Genomic DNA, 15,869 nt, shown 5'->3' with positions numbered 1-15,869 from the left:
GCTGTCACCTGTGTGAAGAGCAATGGGTAGAAGGTGTGTGGAAACAATCTTTCATGCAAAGAAATGATCTAAAATGAAGCTCTGAGTTCCATCTAAAGCACAGCATAAACTAGGCACACACCTATAATCCCAGTATCAAAGAGGTAGAGGCAGGAGGACCAGGTATTCAAGTTCATCCTTGGCTATTCATCTAGTTCAAGGCCAGCCTGGGAGACAAAAGACCCTACTCGTTGTGGAATATTAGTTCAAGATATGTTACACTTGTTTAATGAGGCAAAGATATGTTGTTTTCTTTCATGCTGCATTTGTTTAACTCTGTGAAACTGTGTTACTTTGCCTGCCCACAACACCTGACTGGTCTAATAAACACCTAAATGGCCAATAGTAAGGCAATAGAAAGGATAGGTGGGGCTGATAGGCAGAGAGAATAAATAGGAGAAGAAATCTGGGAAGATCAAAGAACGAGAAAAGGAGAAGAGGAGAATACCAGTGGCCAGCCACCCAGCCAGACACAGAATGAGGGGGAAAGAAAAGATATACAGAAATAGAGAAAGGTAAAAACCCAGAGGCAGAAGTTAGACAAAATAATTTAAGAAAAGTTGGCTAGAAACAAGCAAAGATAAGGCTGGGCATTCATGAGAAAGAATAAGCCAAGTAAGTTTATTTGGGTGCTGGATGGTGAGCCCCCAAAGAGTAAAGAATAAAAACAAAAAACAAAACAATACTCTGCTTCAAAAAAAATCTCTAACCCTAAGCAATGTCTTTGAAGAGCACAAGGTAGAGCTTAGGGCCACTGGCTCAGAGTCTCTGGACACTTGTTCAAATTTGAGCTGGGCATCTCTAGAGCTGCCCAACTGGTAAGCCTCCATCTGTTTGCTGTGCGATGGGAACAGGCCAGCAGTGAATTGGGGGTCCACTGTGCCCAGCTCCCAGACCAGCATCATCATTAATGCTACTGTCTGTGATCAGCACAAAGCTCAATGCAGCAGGCCCCATTTCAAATCCTGAGGAAAGACACAGATCATGCAAGGGGCAAGTTTCAGAAGAAGAAACAAATGAAGGGCAGGCCTGTGTGCATTAAGGGTCAGTGCTGGTTTCTTCCTGGAAAGGCTCTTGAAGGATAGAGAGGCAGGAAAAATGTTCACAAACTGCAAATCCCTGAGAGTTGTGATGGTAGAGCAGAGGTGCTACCTGTCCCTTCTCAGTTCCCACAGACAGAGATATAGAACCAGGAGCAACACAGGGCCGGTCACTCTCCCCAGTGCTTACCTCTGAGGGAGCTTCCCCACTGTCACTGGCATCCCATTCTCCACAGGCTTTGACTCCTTCCCTGAACCACTGACACCTGGCAGAAGACAGAAGAGGGAGAATGTGGTGTCAAGAGCTCAAGAGTGGGCAAGGACAAACAATAGAACAAGAACCCAGTCACTTCCAGAGCGGATAACAGTGGCTTTGGCTGCCAGGAAGCTTGAAAAAGACAAAACCACACTGCTTTGAGCGCCATCCACAGCTCAGGCCCTCAGAGAGGTGCAGGGCTCTGCTCCTGACTGCTTGGATGGAGGTAATGGCACCAGGAAACACAGGTAAAATGTGTAAAAAGCACTCATCAGGGAGATGCTGGAGCCAAGGCAGGAAGGAGAGACAGGGCAAAGTGTGCTGGACTCTAAGCATCCAGCAGGGGGCACTGCTTACTACGAACCTCACACCCAAATAGTGATGCAAGCTGTCATCTGAGACTGGAGGATTGCAGGTTAAAAACTAACCTGGGCTACATATCTGACCTTGTCAAAAACAAGCAAAACCAACTACTATGACGATGCATCCACCAAAGGCAAAGGCACAGAGGCCCCTCGGTGCCAGAGCTTAGCCTGTGTGGTCAGATTGCACGGGGGAGGCCGAGCATGGAGAAGCAGGCCTGTTAGAATACCCATGTCTCTAGTATTAAGGTTTTGATGGGTGAACAACTGCTGGGGCCACATGGGGCACACTGCTAGATGCCTGCTCTTACTCCAGAAGGAAGGGTGTCAACAAGATCAGAACTCAATGGCACCTGATGTGACTAGGGGCACCAAACACCACCGTCCCTCCCACTCAACAGCAGCCATCAATCCAGACTCCCCCCCTGCACTGGCCTCGCCATTCTTTGGTACTGAGAGAGGACAGGTATGTGTATGTGTGCAGGGTAGAGGTCGCTCACAGATACAAGAACAGGACCACCAACACTGTCAGGATGACTGGGACTCATAAGGGCGACACACACAACAACACAAAATGCAGAGCCTGTCCTGGAGGCCATCAACAGGCTAGAGGGGATGAGGCTACAGGAGAGCTCCAAGCTAACAAAGGTGCCCCTGAGGTGGGGTGGCTCTGTAAACTATCAGACACCTGGATCTTGTCTGCATCCCCACTGGGAGGGACTCAGCTCCAACAGTCTGGGGCTGAGCTTTCACTTAGCTATGTGCCCTGATGAAGTACAAAACCTCTCCCAGCTTCAAACTGCACATCTGTAAAGTGGGAATGTACCTGATCCTCATATGCAGGAGGCAGAGATTACTTCACAAGGCTCAGTGAGATGCTCATTATATGAACATCTGTAAATGTGCTCCAAGTAATTCTGGACCTGGCTAGAACTGAGACTAACTCCTTTAAAGGTCCCCTTGAACATCGGTATCCATACTCATTTCATTATGTTATTTTGTGAGCACACGTGGACAGAGGTTGTAACACCTTGGCTGCTGTTTCTTGAGTGCTATCCACCCTGAATTCTGAGACAGGGTCTCCCTCATCCTCAGGCTCAGTGACAAGGGTTTCGTGTTTCTAAGGCAAGCACTCACTGACCTTCATCTCCACAGCCCAGCCACTGCCTCACTCACCCCCAAACAGCCATGTTGCTAGGGTGAATGGTAACAATCAGGACTTTGCTGGCATAAGGAAGCACCCCCCCCCCCATCCCTCTGCTCCTGCTTCACTGGCCCCAGGGCAGCTTCTGTGGTGGCTCCTTTCTCACCTACCAGGTGCCCATGAGCTAACCTAGGTCATCTAAGGGCTCCCTTGCCTAAGAGGTACTTGTCAGAATTCCTCTCCTGAGACCCTACTCTACCATCAGTGGCCGTAGTGACTAAGGACCACCCCCATTACTGTGCCCTGACAGGCCCTCAGTTCCCAAATTTCACTCCATCTCTAGGCCTCTGACTGATAGGTTACGTGTATTTAAAATAGGTTGTGTAGGTTCAGGTGTCAGCTGAAGAGCCCTTGGTCTGGAGCTCAGCACCACACTACCGCATGTAAGAGAGGACGGGGACCCCAGTCAGCCACTGGGTCTTGCTGCAGCATACCCCTCCTCCACTCCAAGGGTCATGCCCAGGGATGTAAAGGCAGTTTTTAGAGCCCTGTCCTTTCCCTGTCCACCTGCTTTTTGCCCAGCACTCCCAACATGGTCTCTGAGAAGTATGCTGGATGGGATTACTAGGCCTGGGAGATAAGCAAGCTTGGATCTGGAAACATCAGAGAGCCTAGATATGCGCATCCCAGCTCCCTGCCAAGCACGCAATGGCAGCAGCTGTCCCAAGATGCCTATGGCTGCCTACATCATAGCCCAGATGCTACTGACCTTCCTTGGTTTTCACTCAGTGCCTGGAGGCATGAGATCTGGGAATTGTTGGGAGCCACAGGCAACTCCTTCTCTGTACTTCTTAACCGGCCCAGAGGACTGAAGGATAAACCGGGCTGAGGACCTGCCTTATGTGCACTTCAGTTTCCCAACCCCACATGGGCTGGGAGAGCCCTGACCAGCACCTTCTCCAGAAGCTCCAATTATATTTAACCATCAGGACAGCAGAGGAGCTGAGCACGGAGCACACACCTGCAGTCCCAGCTACTCCTAAGGCTAGGAGGAGGGTGGCAAATTCAAGACCAGCCTGGGCAAGATCTCAGGTGAAAAGTAAAAGGAGGGCTGGGGATGCGGCTCAGTCACAGTGTTTGCCCAGCCTGCACCAGGGTCTGTGTCTGGTGTCCAGGTCAGGCAATAAAGAAGAATAAGAAGGGTAAGTGGAGCTCAGAGACAGCACTGGCTTGGCATGAGCGAAGCCCTGAGTTCCTCCCACATTGTTGGTGGAAGAGCAGCAAAGTGCTGCTGTTAGGGGAAGGAAGGCACACTACAGGCTCAGAGAAAGCATGACAGTCAGTAGGAGGCCAGGTGAATCCATTGCCCCCTCAGGAAGGCCAGGCCCCACAGACCCTTCCCCTGGGCCGGCGACATGAAGGTCAACATGAAGGTGAGATGAGGCCACGCTGCTCAGATGTGTCCTCGACCCCACCTCAGGGTGGGGTGGGGCCTTTTCTCTGGGTGCTGCCAGACTCAGCCTTCCCCACTGATGCAGTCACCACCATGGCATTCTTTGTAATTTAGTCTGTCTCTCTTGCAGGCTCTAGGACAGACTAGGTTTCATCTGCCGTTGTTCTCCCAGCTCCTGGTGCACCATTCAATGGGATGACTGACAAGTGACAACCAGTGAGGAGGTGGAGTCACCCTTCCAGTGCCACTACGGGTACCACAGCCACACCCTGCCCTCAGAGTCTATGTACGAGGCTGGCTGCAAAACCTCAGGGAAATGGGCAAAATGAGCTCAGCCCTCTTCTGTTCCAGTGTTTTCATAGCTCTATTCATGTGGGGCTCTCTGACAGACACACAGGTGGTGCAGGGGAGCCTAACTCAGATCCCCCTCAGAGCAAGTTCTCTTACCCACTGCCCCAGTCTCTCTCCCAGCACTGAGTAAGGGCCACTGGGCCTCCAATCCAGGCACTGTCTCCACTGCCTAGCTCTGCCTCCCTGACGCCCTCAAGCAGGCACCAAGAGAATCACCAGTAGCACCTGTCCTCAAAAAGGCTCTGGGACTTCATGGGTTCAGTAGGCTAGCCTCCCTTGAGGAGATAGCTCAACTGCTTTGTAGTGGATTCCTCGTTTTTACCCCAATAGACCTGTGTGATTGCAGCACCCAATGTCAGGCCTCCAGCATCACTTTCCAACATCTTGGGGCCATGAGAAAGATGGGCAGCTGCCGAGGGCTGTGAGAGGAAGCTACCACCCTGCAGGAGGAACTCTGCATCTGCAGCTTAGGGTGATGGCCAGGAAGTGAGGTGTACCTGGGTTTCTCGGGGCATGAAACAGGAGCCTGGGCTGTCTTCAAACCTGTGATCCTCCTGCCTGGGCTGGGTGAGACAAGTCCCCATCTCACCTGGCAGGAGGCTAGGTGGCTGAGCTGGGGAATTGAGCCCACCACTGGGGGTGGGGCATGTGGTACATTCGTTTTCAAATAAAGTGTGACATATACAGAAAATAAACTAGGGCCAGTGAGAGTCTAGTGGTTAAAAGTGCTTGCTTTCAAGCCTGAAGATCAGAGTTAGAATCCCTACAAGTCGCCCTCTCTGAGTGCCACACATGCATGCACACATACACACCAAATACATGTAGAACCCTTTTTAAAATATAAGAAAAGAGTAACTAAGAAATACAGTTCTCCATTTGTGTACAAAGGGCTCTCACGGCTGGAGCAGGAAGAGTGAGACAGACAGACTTCCTTCATAAACAGGGATTCAGGAAAATCCTTACACACTGAGTTGAGCAAGTGAAATGCAGTGACAAAGAAAACTGCCCCAATCCATCACTTGACCTCAGAGGTAAGGACAATTCTGTCTGAGAACAATAGGCCAGACTTGGGGTAGACCTTTGTAACCACAAGGGTGTGATCACGTAGAAAGAAGTCATTCCAGTCAGACATGAAGGCTGGCAGGAGCAAAGGCTGTCACACAAGCAAAAAACAAGTCACAGCTCCTCCTCCTCTTAAAGATAGTGTCTGCAGCACATACTAACCTCTCCCAGCTGCTAGCATTAGCACTGTAGCTTTTCTTTGAGACCACAGAAGAGCAGAGCAATGATTAACAGCCAGCAAGCAGAAGCAGACCCTGTCCCCAACCTCATGAACAAGCTATAAGTCAATAATGCAGTGTAGTACAATGAAGAATTATGCAGCCATGTAAGGATGCATGGCTACAATGTAGACAAGATTTGAGAATATAAGACTTGAAGAAGCCAGATAACATCACATATTGTAGACACAGAAAGTTCAGAGTGGAACAGTCCACTGAGATGGAATACAGGAGTGCCTACCGAGGACTGGGGACTCTAGCAAAAGAAAAAAAAAAAAAAAAGGCAGTGTACATGCGTGCTTGCTAATAGTTCTGAGGTTTCCTTTGAGGTGACAAGAATGTTCTAAAGTTAATCATGGTGGCTACAAGAGAGTTTGTTAACAAACACCAGCCGGCACAAATTCAATGAACATATGGTTGGAATTTGAATGATAGCTCAATAAAGCTTTTTGGTTTTCTGTTTCAAACTCCCAATGGTCCGCCTTCTGGAGTCTCCCAAGTGCTGCCATTACAAGTATGTATTTCCACACTTGGCATGTTAATATCATATTTATTAAAAACTTCTATGATGTGCTGGGCATGGTGGAACAGATCTTTAATTCTAGCACTAAGAAGGCGAAATCTTTTGTGAGTTCAAGGTCCACTTAATCTATATAAAAAGTTTCAAGACATCCACTACGTATAGTGAGACCCTGTCTCAACCTCCAGCTGTCCCTTCCCCTATTGGAAAATAAAAACACCGATGATACCCTAATGTTGACATGAAAATGGGCCCCACTTCCCCTACATAAAAGACTAGATAAGAGATCTGCACTGCTGTCACCACTTTGTGTCCTTAGACCAGATGTTTCTTCTCTGACATTCAAGGATTCAAGAGTTTCCATGCTTGGCCAGGAGAGGTGGCTCAGTGGTTAAGAGCACTGACTAATCTTGCAGAGGACCAGGATTTGATTCTCAGCACCCACGTGGTGGCTCAAAACTGTCTGTAACTCCAGTTCCAGAGACTCTGACTCCCTCTTCTGGTCTCCTGCACACTGCACATATTTACACTCAAGTTCACATATACACTTAAAACAAAAAATGAGTAATAGAGTTCGTCAAGGCCCTTCTGGGTGAGCATCACGCTGTGGTGATATATTATTTATGATTTATTAAAGCTCGCCTGAGGATTCAGAAAGCAAAGCCAGCCTCAAGCTATAGAGATCCTGTAGTGTTGGTACACACCTTTAATCCCAGGACTCAGGATTAAGAGATAGATGGATCTCTGTCAGTTCAAGGCCACATTGACTACAGGAAATTGATCCAGTCCTAAAAGAAACAGCTCACACAAAGGTGATCTCAGCACCTGGGATCACACACTTTAATCCCAGCATTAGAGAGGTGGAGACAGGAACAGGGTCTCAGAGCTGCCATTTATTTTCCAGCCACACAGAGGATAGGAAATCTCAGGATTCTCCAGCCACATTGAGGAAAGCATAGCAATCTGGGATTTCATTCTGAGGCTTGGTGAAGAGTTCGTGGATCAGCCCTTTCAGCCTGAACTAGAGGTAAGAGCTAGTGGCCAGCTGCTTTGCTTTCCTGATCTTCAGCTTGAATCTTGAACCCTAATATCTGTCTCTGGGTCTTCTATTTTTCACACTACACCTCGCTGCCTCACTTCCTATTTCCTACCCTGATTTCCCTTGCCTAACCTGATCTGTCTGCAGTAGCCTAGCCTTGAAGCCTTTGCACATATGCCTAGAGAGTCTCTGGCTTAGCTCCTCTCCATGCCTATCATCTCCTCAGAGGACCCCAGAGCCTATACTGAATCCTGGCTGCATGAATCTGTCTTCTACCTCTACATTTTAAGGTCCACTAGGAAAGGGATTTTCATGTTATCTTGTCCCCAAACCTAACTGCGTATGTCCCCCTATAAGTTCCAAGTGAAGGCCTCACCCCTAGCCTCAGACTGTTAGAGTGTCTGAGACAGAATCTCCAAGAAAGACTGGTTATCCTACGGTGAGTCTCACTGAAATCAGATGGTCCAACCTCCACCTTACTACTTTCTTTATCAAGAGCTGACCAGTGCATGCCTGGGAACCCCAGCACTGGGCAAGAGGACCAGGTATGTGAAGGAGGATGAGGGCTCTAAAGATGAAGACGGAGGCCTGAACACAGCACAGCCCACACTCTACAGCCAGCTTCCAACCTCAAAGGTCTGAGGGAGGAATTGCTTTCAGGGAAGTTGTGTAAAATGGGTCTGTTTTGGGTGGTTTTGTGTAAGTCACCAGAGGAGGGAGCCTCAGCTGAGGAATTGACTGGATGAGAGATCCAGCTGTAAGGATTTTCTCATTTAGTGATCAATGGGGGAGGGCCCAGACCATGGTGGGTCATGCCATCCCTGGCATCTATTAGGTGTGCTAAGCAAGCCTGCAGAAGCAAGCCAGTAAGCAGCTCCCCTCCATGGCCTCTGCATCAGGTCCTGCCTCCGGGATCCTACCCTGCTTGAGTTCCTGTCCCGAATTTCTTCAGTGATGAACAGAAATGCTGAAGTGTAAGCCTGATAAACCCTTTCCTCCCCAACTTGCTTTTTAGTTATAGTGTTTTGTCACAGCAATAGAAACCCTAACAAAGACAGGGCCTGAGAAATGCTTAAACACTTCATATACAGTAGGTGCTCCATAAATACTCAAATGGCCAAGTGAGTGGACAGCAAACAGCATTTTTCTTAGTGACACCAAGGTCTCAGGCCAACCCTTGGGACCGCAGGCTACTGCCTGCAGGGCCCCCATTCACTGACTCTGATGAGAGTTTTACCCCTGGGAAACTGTACAATGGGGGCGATCCTGGAGCTCCATTAAAAAGGGTCATCTACCTAAGATCTATCTGGAGATGTATAGGGTAACATGCATGTCCCAGAGAGGCTTTGGCTAGGTGGGGGATTGTCAATCAAGTTTCAGGCAGTTTACAGCAGCTCTAACCAAAGGAAGGTATCCAGACCAAAGCCCTGTGGGCTACAGAACAATATTAGCTGGCATCATTGTTATCAACTGGGGCCACTGCTCCCAAGCTGCAGCTAACCAGGGGGGCCTCTGAGAGCCTGTGTAACTAATGGAATAAGAGGCTGCCTGAGAAGGCTGCAAAATGGTCCCCAATTTGTTGGCCACTGATGGAGGGACCCAGGCTGCTGGAGCCTGGCACCTGCTTCCTAAGTCCCCTGCATGGAAGTCTGCAGGGGCAGATTCAACTGGCACCTAAAATTTGGGCCAATAGCAGAGGTCTAGGAGAACTGGTGGCTGCAACAGTCAGGTCTGTGGTGTCATGTATCAGGGGAACAGTACAGCTATAGTATTCAAGCACCTAGGATGTCACCCAAGACTACACTATTCACCAGCACATGCCAGGCTGGCCCTGCATTTAGCTCTTTGGGGGTGAAAAGACAGAGACACAGATCAAGAGGTCTTAAGGAGGAGCCCCGGACCACAAACCTCTGAGGAAGATGGCCACTATGAGTGTTCACACTCTGCCTTAGGCCACATCCTATGAGCCTCATGCTGTTCTGAGCCACATCACGGTTGTCACTGGTACTCAGCACCCCAGGGAATATAGAAAACTGTAACTATTTTTGTCCCCATTTTAGCCATTGGGGAGCTTAAAGCCCATAGGAAGGACAGAGACTAATCTTGAGGTAACAAAGCCAAGACCCAACCCTACGTGCCTGGGTGTCAAGTGCTAGGAACCCTTTTTACCTGACCTGCAAGGTTAAGCAGGTCTTCCATTGGTTGATCCCCAAAGCACAATGGGCTTGTCATTCATACATTCATGAATGCACCCCTTGGGCACAGGTAAACCCTCCCATAAGCAGCTATGGGATCAGAACCAGCTCCTGAAAGTCCCCCTGTCGTCCTTACTGTTATCCTCTGAGGCCAGGTCCTGCTCAGCACTGGCATAGGTACGCAGGAACTCGGCGAAGGCCCCATCCTGGTCTAGCAGCTCCTGGTAGGAGCCCATCTCTGATATCTTGCCGCCACTCATGACAATGATGACATCCACTTGGGGTAGGTAGCTGACGCCATGGGTGACCAGGATCCGTGTCTATGAGCAAAGCAGAGACCTGACCCCATCAGCACCGTGAAGGAAACTGTTACAGCCCTGTAGAGACTAGAGGTATCTAGGATCTCAGGACTTGGTGGCATTGCTCAGGTCCAAAGGTTTTGGGAACACACTCACTCTCCTGTCTTACAACCCCCCAAACCTCCCACCCCAGCCCACACAGTGTTAGTCACGAGCAGCAAGGGACAAAACCAATAGAACCCTGCCTGGACTCCAGGGATGGAGACAATGAACCACAGGCTAGAACCAGCACAGGAGGGGGCAATGTACAGAAGGGTAATTCAGAGAGTTGGGAAGACCATTTGAAAAGGAAACTCTAAGACAGGGACAGACAACACCACCCAAGAGTGTGGATGAAGGAATAGTGAGACCACAGTACAAATCTGCATTTGATAGCCCCGTGTATTTGCCGTGCTGAGCTCAAAGCCTGTGCATGCGAGACAGGCACGCTACCACTGGCCTACATATCCCTCTGGTCCTGGTCTTTTAAGACAACTTCTTGCTATATAGGCCAGACTGCCCTAATCTTCTGATCTCAGCCTCCTCAGTTCTGGGCTAACAGGTGCACTCCACCACTCCTGACTCTGATGTTTGTGTTTTAGACAGTAACTTTCCCTATCCTTCCAGCTCAAACCCACCACAAACATGATCTAAGCTGCACAGTTCTGCTTGGTTTGCCATGCTGAGCAAATTCAAGGGTATTAAACTATCAATAGATAGTTTAAAAAAACTGCCATGTTTTTTTAAAAGGTAAACACAGCACACCACCACTAAGGGAAAGGGTGGGAATACTTGCTTTGGTTTTGCTGTTTTTCTCAAACCTCAACATTCCTTCCTATACACATTGCTACTTTATAATTAGGAAGAACCAGTATGTTCCTCTATCACCAGCCCCCACCCCAAAAAACAAATAACGACAAAAAACAAAACAAAACAAACAAAAAACAGGATCCTCTCTGGCCAAGGCTGGTTGAGTCATCTTCCTACTCCAAGCTCCATCATCAGTTTCAGCCCTGCTTGCCATGGGGAAGGAATGACAGACTTACTGAAGGTCTGGGTGATCTCGTGGGGGAAAAGGTTCTTTAACCAGTGAGGCAATGAATTCAAGTGGAGCCAAGAACTCACCCTATGAAGACTGTCTTGGGGAGCTAGCAAATGGCTTAGTTCATAAAGTACTTGCCACACAAGGACCTGAATTTGGTCAACAGAATCCACGTGAAAAAGTTAGACATGGTGACAGACCCTGTAGTGCCACTGCCAGGGAATCAGAGACTGGAGGGTCTCTGGGGGCTCTAGGTTCAGGAAGGGACATTGGTGCCTGAGTAAGGACAGCATGGTGGACTTCCAGCCTCCACCTGCACACATGCATGCATGCACACCAGTACACACTGTACTGGCTGCTTTTGTGTGTCAATTTGATACAAGTTAGAGTCATCAGAAAGGAAGGAAGCTCAGCCGAGAAAACGCCTCGATGAGATCCAGGTGTTAAGGATTTTCTCAATTAATGATCAATGGGGCAGGGTCCAGCCCATGTTGGGTGGTGCCATTCCTGGGCTGGTTGTCCTGAGTTCTTAAGAAAGCAGGCTGGACAGGCAATGGCTTTCCATTTCTGTCACTCAGGATGGCATTTTTTTAGTTTCTTCCATATAATAGCATGTTTAAGAATGACATTCCTAGCCAAATGATGGTGAAACACAACTTTAAGCCCAGCACTCAGGAGGCTGAGGCAGGTGGCTCTCTATGAGTTCAAGACCAGCCTGGTCCACAAAGCAAGATCCAGGATAGTTAGGGCCTATCTTGAAAATCCAAAAGAAAAAAAAAAAAAAAAAAAAAAAAAAGAAAAGAAAAGAAAGAAAGAAAAAAGAAAGAAAGAAAGAAAGCAGGCTGAGAAAGACACAGCCTCTGTATCAGCCTCCGTCTCCAGGATCTTACCCTGTTTGAGTTCCTGTCCTGGCTTCCTTCAGTGATGAACAGCAATGCTGAAGTATAAACCCTTTCCTCCCCAACTTGCTTTTTAGCCATGATGTTTGGTCACAGCAACATAAACCCTGACATATATATGATGTACGTACACACACACACACACACACACACACACACACACACACACACACACACACACACTGAAAGCAAGCCCAAGAATAGGGGATTTGTCCAGAGCCATTGCTGCCAGTCCTGAAGTCACACACACACACACACACACACACACACACACACACACAGAAAGCAAGCCCAAGAATAGGGGACTTGTCCAGAGCCATTGCTGCCAGTCCTGAAGTCATGGCCCAGGGAGAGTACCTTGCTCTTCAGTAGGCCCGAGGGACCAACCACCTTCTCAAAGATGTGCTTCCCAACATGCGCATCCACAGCCGAGAGGGGGTCGTCGAAGAGGTAGATGTCAGAGTTACAGTACACAGCTCGGGCCAGGCTCACACGCTGCTTCTGGCCCCCTGACAGGTTCACACCCTAGGAAGACAGTGAGGAGCAGGTTTCTTGGGATCCCTGAACAATCCCGAGGGACCACATAATCATACAAAACAAGAGTGGGGACAAAAGAGCTGCTGAGTGGGGTGCCTGACCCCCAGCCAGCACTCAGGGAAGGGAAGCAGACAGCTAGACCTGCTGACACAGGTCTATCCAGCCCAGCTACTCAGAGGCTGAGGCAGGAGGATGCCAAGTTCAAAACCAGCCTAGGAAACATCTCAAGTGAAACATAAATGGAGGGCCGGAGATGCAGCTCAGTTACAGAGCAAGTGCCTAGCCTCATCATGGTCTCAGTCTGGTCTCTAGAGCCACAAGAAAGAGGAGGTGGGGGCAGCTGATGACAGCTCCAGACCCATCAGCCTACAGAAGAGTCTGCAGAAAGATTACATTAGTATACTGCAGCTATAGAAGAGTCTGTAGAAAGACTGTATTATGCTGCAGCTGGCATCATTACTGTTGTTGTGAGCAGAGTCTGTGGTGAGCTTCACTCTGAGCTGTCATTCCTATTTGCAACCACATAGTAAAGCTGGCTGCCTCCAGAGTGCTGAGAGCCAGCCAGAACTCCACTCACGGAGGAAGGATTCAGCACTGAGCAGCAGCAATCCACCTCCCTCAACAGGTGACCAACACGATGGCCATGGGACACCTATTGAATAAATTGCCCAAACCTCTAGAGATAGACACTCCCTTCCTTTGCAGAGGCTAGTCCCCGGGCCTGTCCAGATACACTGCCTTCCTGTGCTGAGGCTGGCCCCAGTACTTATCTCCCATATTTTTGATTGGATTGGATTTGATTTGGGCAGTGCTGGCGACAGAGCTCGGGGCCTTTGTACATTCTAAATGAGTGCTCTACCACTGAGCCACACTGCTAGCCATTTTTCATATTTTATTTTGAGATGAACTCTTGCTAGGTGGCCTAAGCTGTCCTCAAACTCATGATTCTCCTGCCTCAGCTTCCTGCATGCTGGGATGACAGGTCCAGATACAAAGGTCCCTTCCAAGCTGTGCCCTTTCGACACAGCTTATTGGCCTGAAATCAGATGCAGTAACCAAGATGAGTGAGTGAGAGAGAACTGTTGCTACGTAGAGAGGCTGTGCCTAGAAACTGTCTGACATGCTGTATGGTGGATGAACGATGGAAATGAGATGCATAGCTATGGCTGTGTAGAGATTTACAACTGTAACTGAATATGGAAATATGTAACTGGGCCGGAGAGAGACCTATGTATGAAAGAGAGATTGTTGAGAAAGAGGTTATTTAAGTTGAAGAGAGTGTTACCATCACTTGCTCTTTTTTTTTTTTTTTAAAGTTACCAGCAGAAAATATGTGCTAGTTTGCTTTTTTCCCCTCAGAAAAGTCTAGCAACTCTCAGATGAGAATTTTTTCCAAGTCCCACTACTCTGAGGTCTCTGTTATCCTGGTGCCGACTGGGGCTGGCCCCCAGTAGTCAGCATTATTTTGGCACCAGAAACAGAGGACAATATAGAGATAATCAGGTAATTACCCACAGAGAAGAGATAGTTTTCATGAAGGAAATGCCCCACATACACCCTCTGGGAGTGTTGGAGACGGACACTTTCTAATGGTCAGCCTCAGATAGTCATCATTAGTGGATTCTGCAAATCCCTTGGTCTCCAGCACTAGGTAAACATGGCCGAGTAGATTAATTCTCTAACCATCTTTATGTTCTTCCCATTGTGTTTGTCTTTCCCTCAGAATGAGTCAAACAAAGTATAAAACAGTTCTGGTATACAGAAAAAGGAAGAAAAAACATGTCTCTTACAATATTTCTGGAAAGGAAAGAGTTAATTACAGACCTGTTTGGAGTAGCAGGAGCTGCCCTTTAGATAACTCATGGCTGCCTGCCTGCATGCTAGTCAGGCTTCTTTTTTTTTTTTTTAAATGCAATCAACAAGAGTATTTATTATTCCAGCATGCTGGGGCCTGCCATCCCATATAAAGCAAGATGGTTAAGATCTTGAGGGGACATGTGGGCTCCTTCTAAGCACAGCAGAAGGGGCATTTTTAGAGCAGATAGGTCACATTAGATATGATTGGCTTAAGTAACTGGAAATCATATTATTGTGTTCTGTATGCTAGTCAGGCTTCTTAAGCTAACTGGAAACTCAAAGGATAAGCCATCTCTCATGGTTCACTTTCACTTCTTTCTCCAACTGCCTTAAAAGTCCTAAAAATGTCTCTTTCCCTCTCTCTCTGGATATGGGAGCTTTTTGATTGTTTACAAAAATCGCATCATCTTCCTGTGATTTTGGGACTCTCTTGGTATCAATCTCCTAGATTCACCTTCTGTGTCTCCTCTCCTCTCTCCTACTCTCTCCTGGGCAGGCTGTTACACTTGAAGTCTTTTTGTCTTCTTGTTAAAATGTCCGCCTACCTGGAGAGAATGGCTGATAGTGTGGCCACAGCACGCGTGTCTACTGACTGGTTTTGAATGCCAATTATTGCGGGCAGTCCAGACATACACACTGCTGGTTGGCTGCCTCCTACTTCTGCGCTTCCGAATTCTCATTTATCCCCGAAAACCTTTCCTTTTATTATGTTGGCTTTATCACTACACTTACTTTATTTCATGATACACTATAAAAGGATTTATAATATTAACAGTCTATCGTATTTATGATTAAAAAGCCTTCATTTCAAACTAAAAGAACTCCAGTTCAAAATTATTATTTTTTAGGTTAAACCTAAGAGAGATAAAACATAAACTTCTGGACTTATAAAAACAACTAACTTATAGACTGTTAAGAATTCTTAATTTACTTGAGAACTATTTGGGATAATTAGGAATGCAGGTTGATGAAATATGCTAAGTAACGTAAACAATTCTTCACTTAGCTCCCTGGCACTTAAAAAGTTTAAATTTCCCACTATAGACAAAACCATGCCATGCCTCGTATTTATGGCCAGAGTTTTGTTCTAATTACACTTTTGGGTCATTGAGATTATATTTCCATTTGCTGGGTTTAAAAATAATTTGCCTTACTATCAAATTCCAAATAGAAGACAGCTCACCAAATAGGTTTCAAAATAACTTTTTACTATTCCTTTGTTTAAAGAAAGTCACCCAAATGGGCTGCTGTCAATAATCCATCCATCCCCTATGTCTCTTGAAGAATTAGAGAAAGAAAAGATAACTGAGAGAGTGTGTCATGAGGGTCTGAGGAAGTAATCTGAGATATAAAAATATGAAACTTTAAAGTTTAAGTTGTAAGGGTTTGAGTATAAGTAAGGTTTATAAGGGGTGTGAGATGTAAAGGCTTAAGGTATGGGGACATAAAAAGAATGTTTTGGGAAGAAAGAAAGATACTTAGGCTATGTGAAATGCAAGTTATTGGGATAGGTAAAT

At 47.4% G+C, this 15,869-nt stretch overlaps 1 protein-coding gene across 2 annotated transcripts in view; it reads right to left on the bottom strand.

Annotated features, from left to right (window-relative positions):
* Nucleotides 1–15,869, bottom strand: part of Abcc1 (ATP binding cassette subfamily C member 1) — a 117,384-nt gene that overhangs the window by 17,002 nt on the left and 84,513 nt on the right. For both annotated transcript variants that reach the window (XM_051206755.1, XM_051206756.1), the window contains 3 exons: nt 12,316–12,483; nt 9,816–9,999; nt 1,270–1,345 (listed from right to left, as the gene is read on the bottom strand). In XM_051206755.1, the coding sequence (XP_051062712.1) occupies nt 1,270–1,345; nt 9,816–9,999; nt 12,316–12,483 (428 nt within the window). The remainder of the gene's footprint in view (nt 1–1,269; nt 1,346–9,815; nt 10,000–12,315; nt 12,484–15,869) is intronic.

Source organism: Phodopus roborovskii, unplaced genomic scaffold (genome assembly GCF_943737965.1).
Source record: "Phodopus roborovskii unplaced genomic scaffold, PHOROB, whole genome shotgun sequence".
Classification (NCBI taxonomy): Eukaryota; Metazoa; Chordata; class Mammalia; order Rodentia; family Cricetidae; genus Phodopus; species Phodopus roborovskii.
Note: the sequence above shows the minus strand (reverse complement) of the source record. Positions and strands in the feature narration are given on the sequence as shown.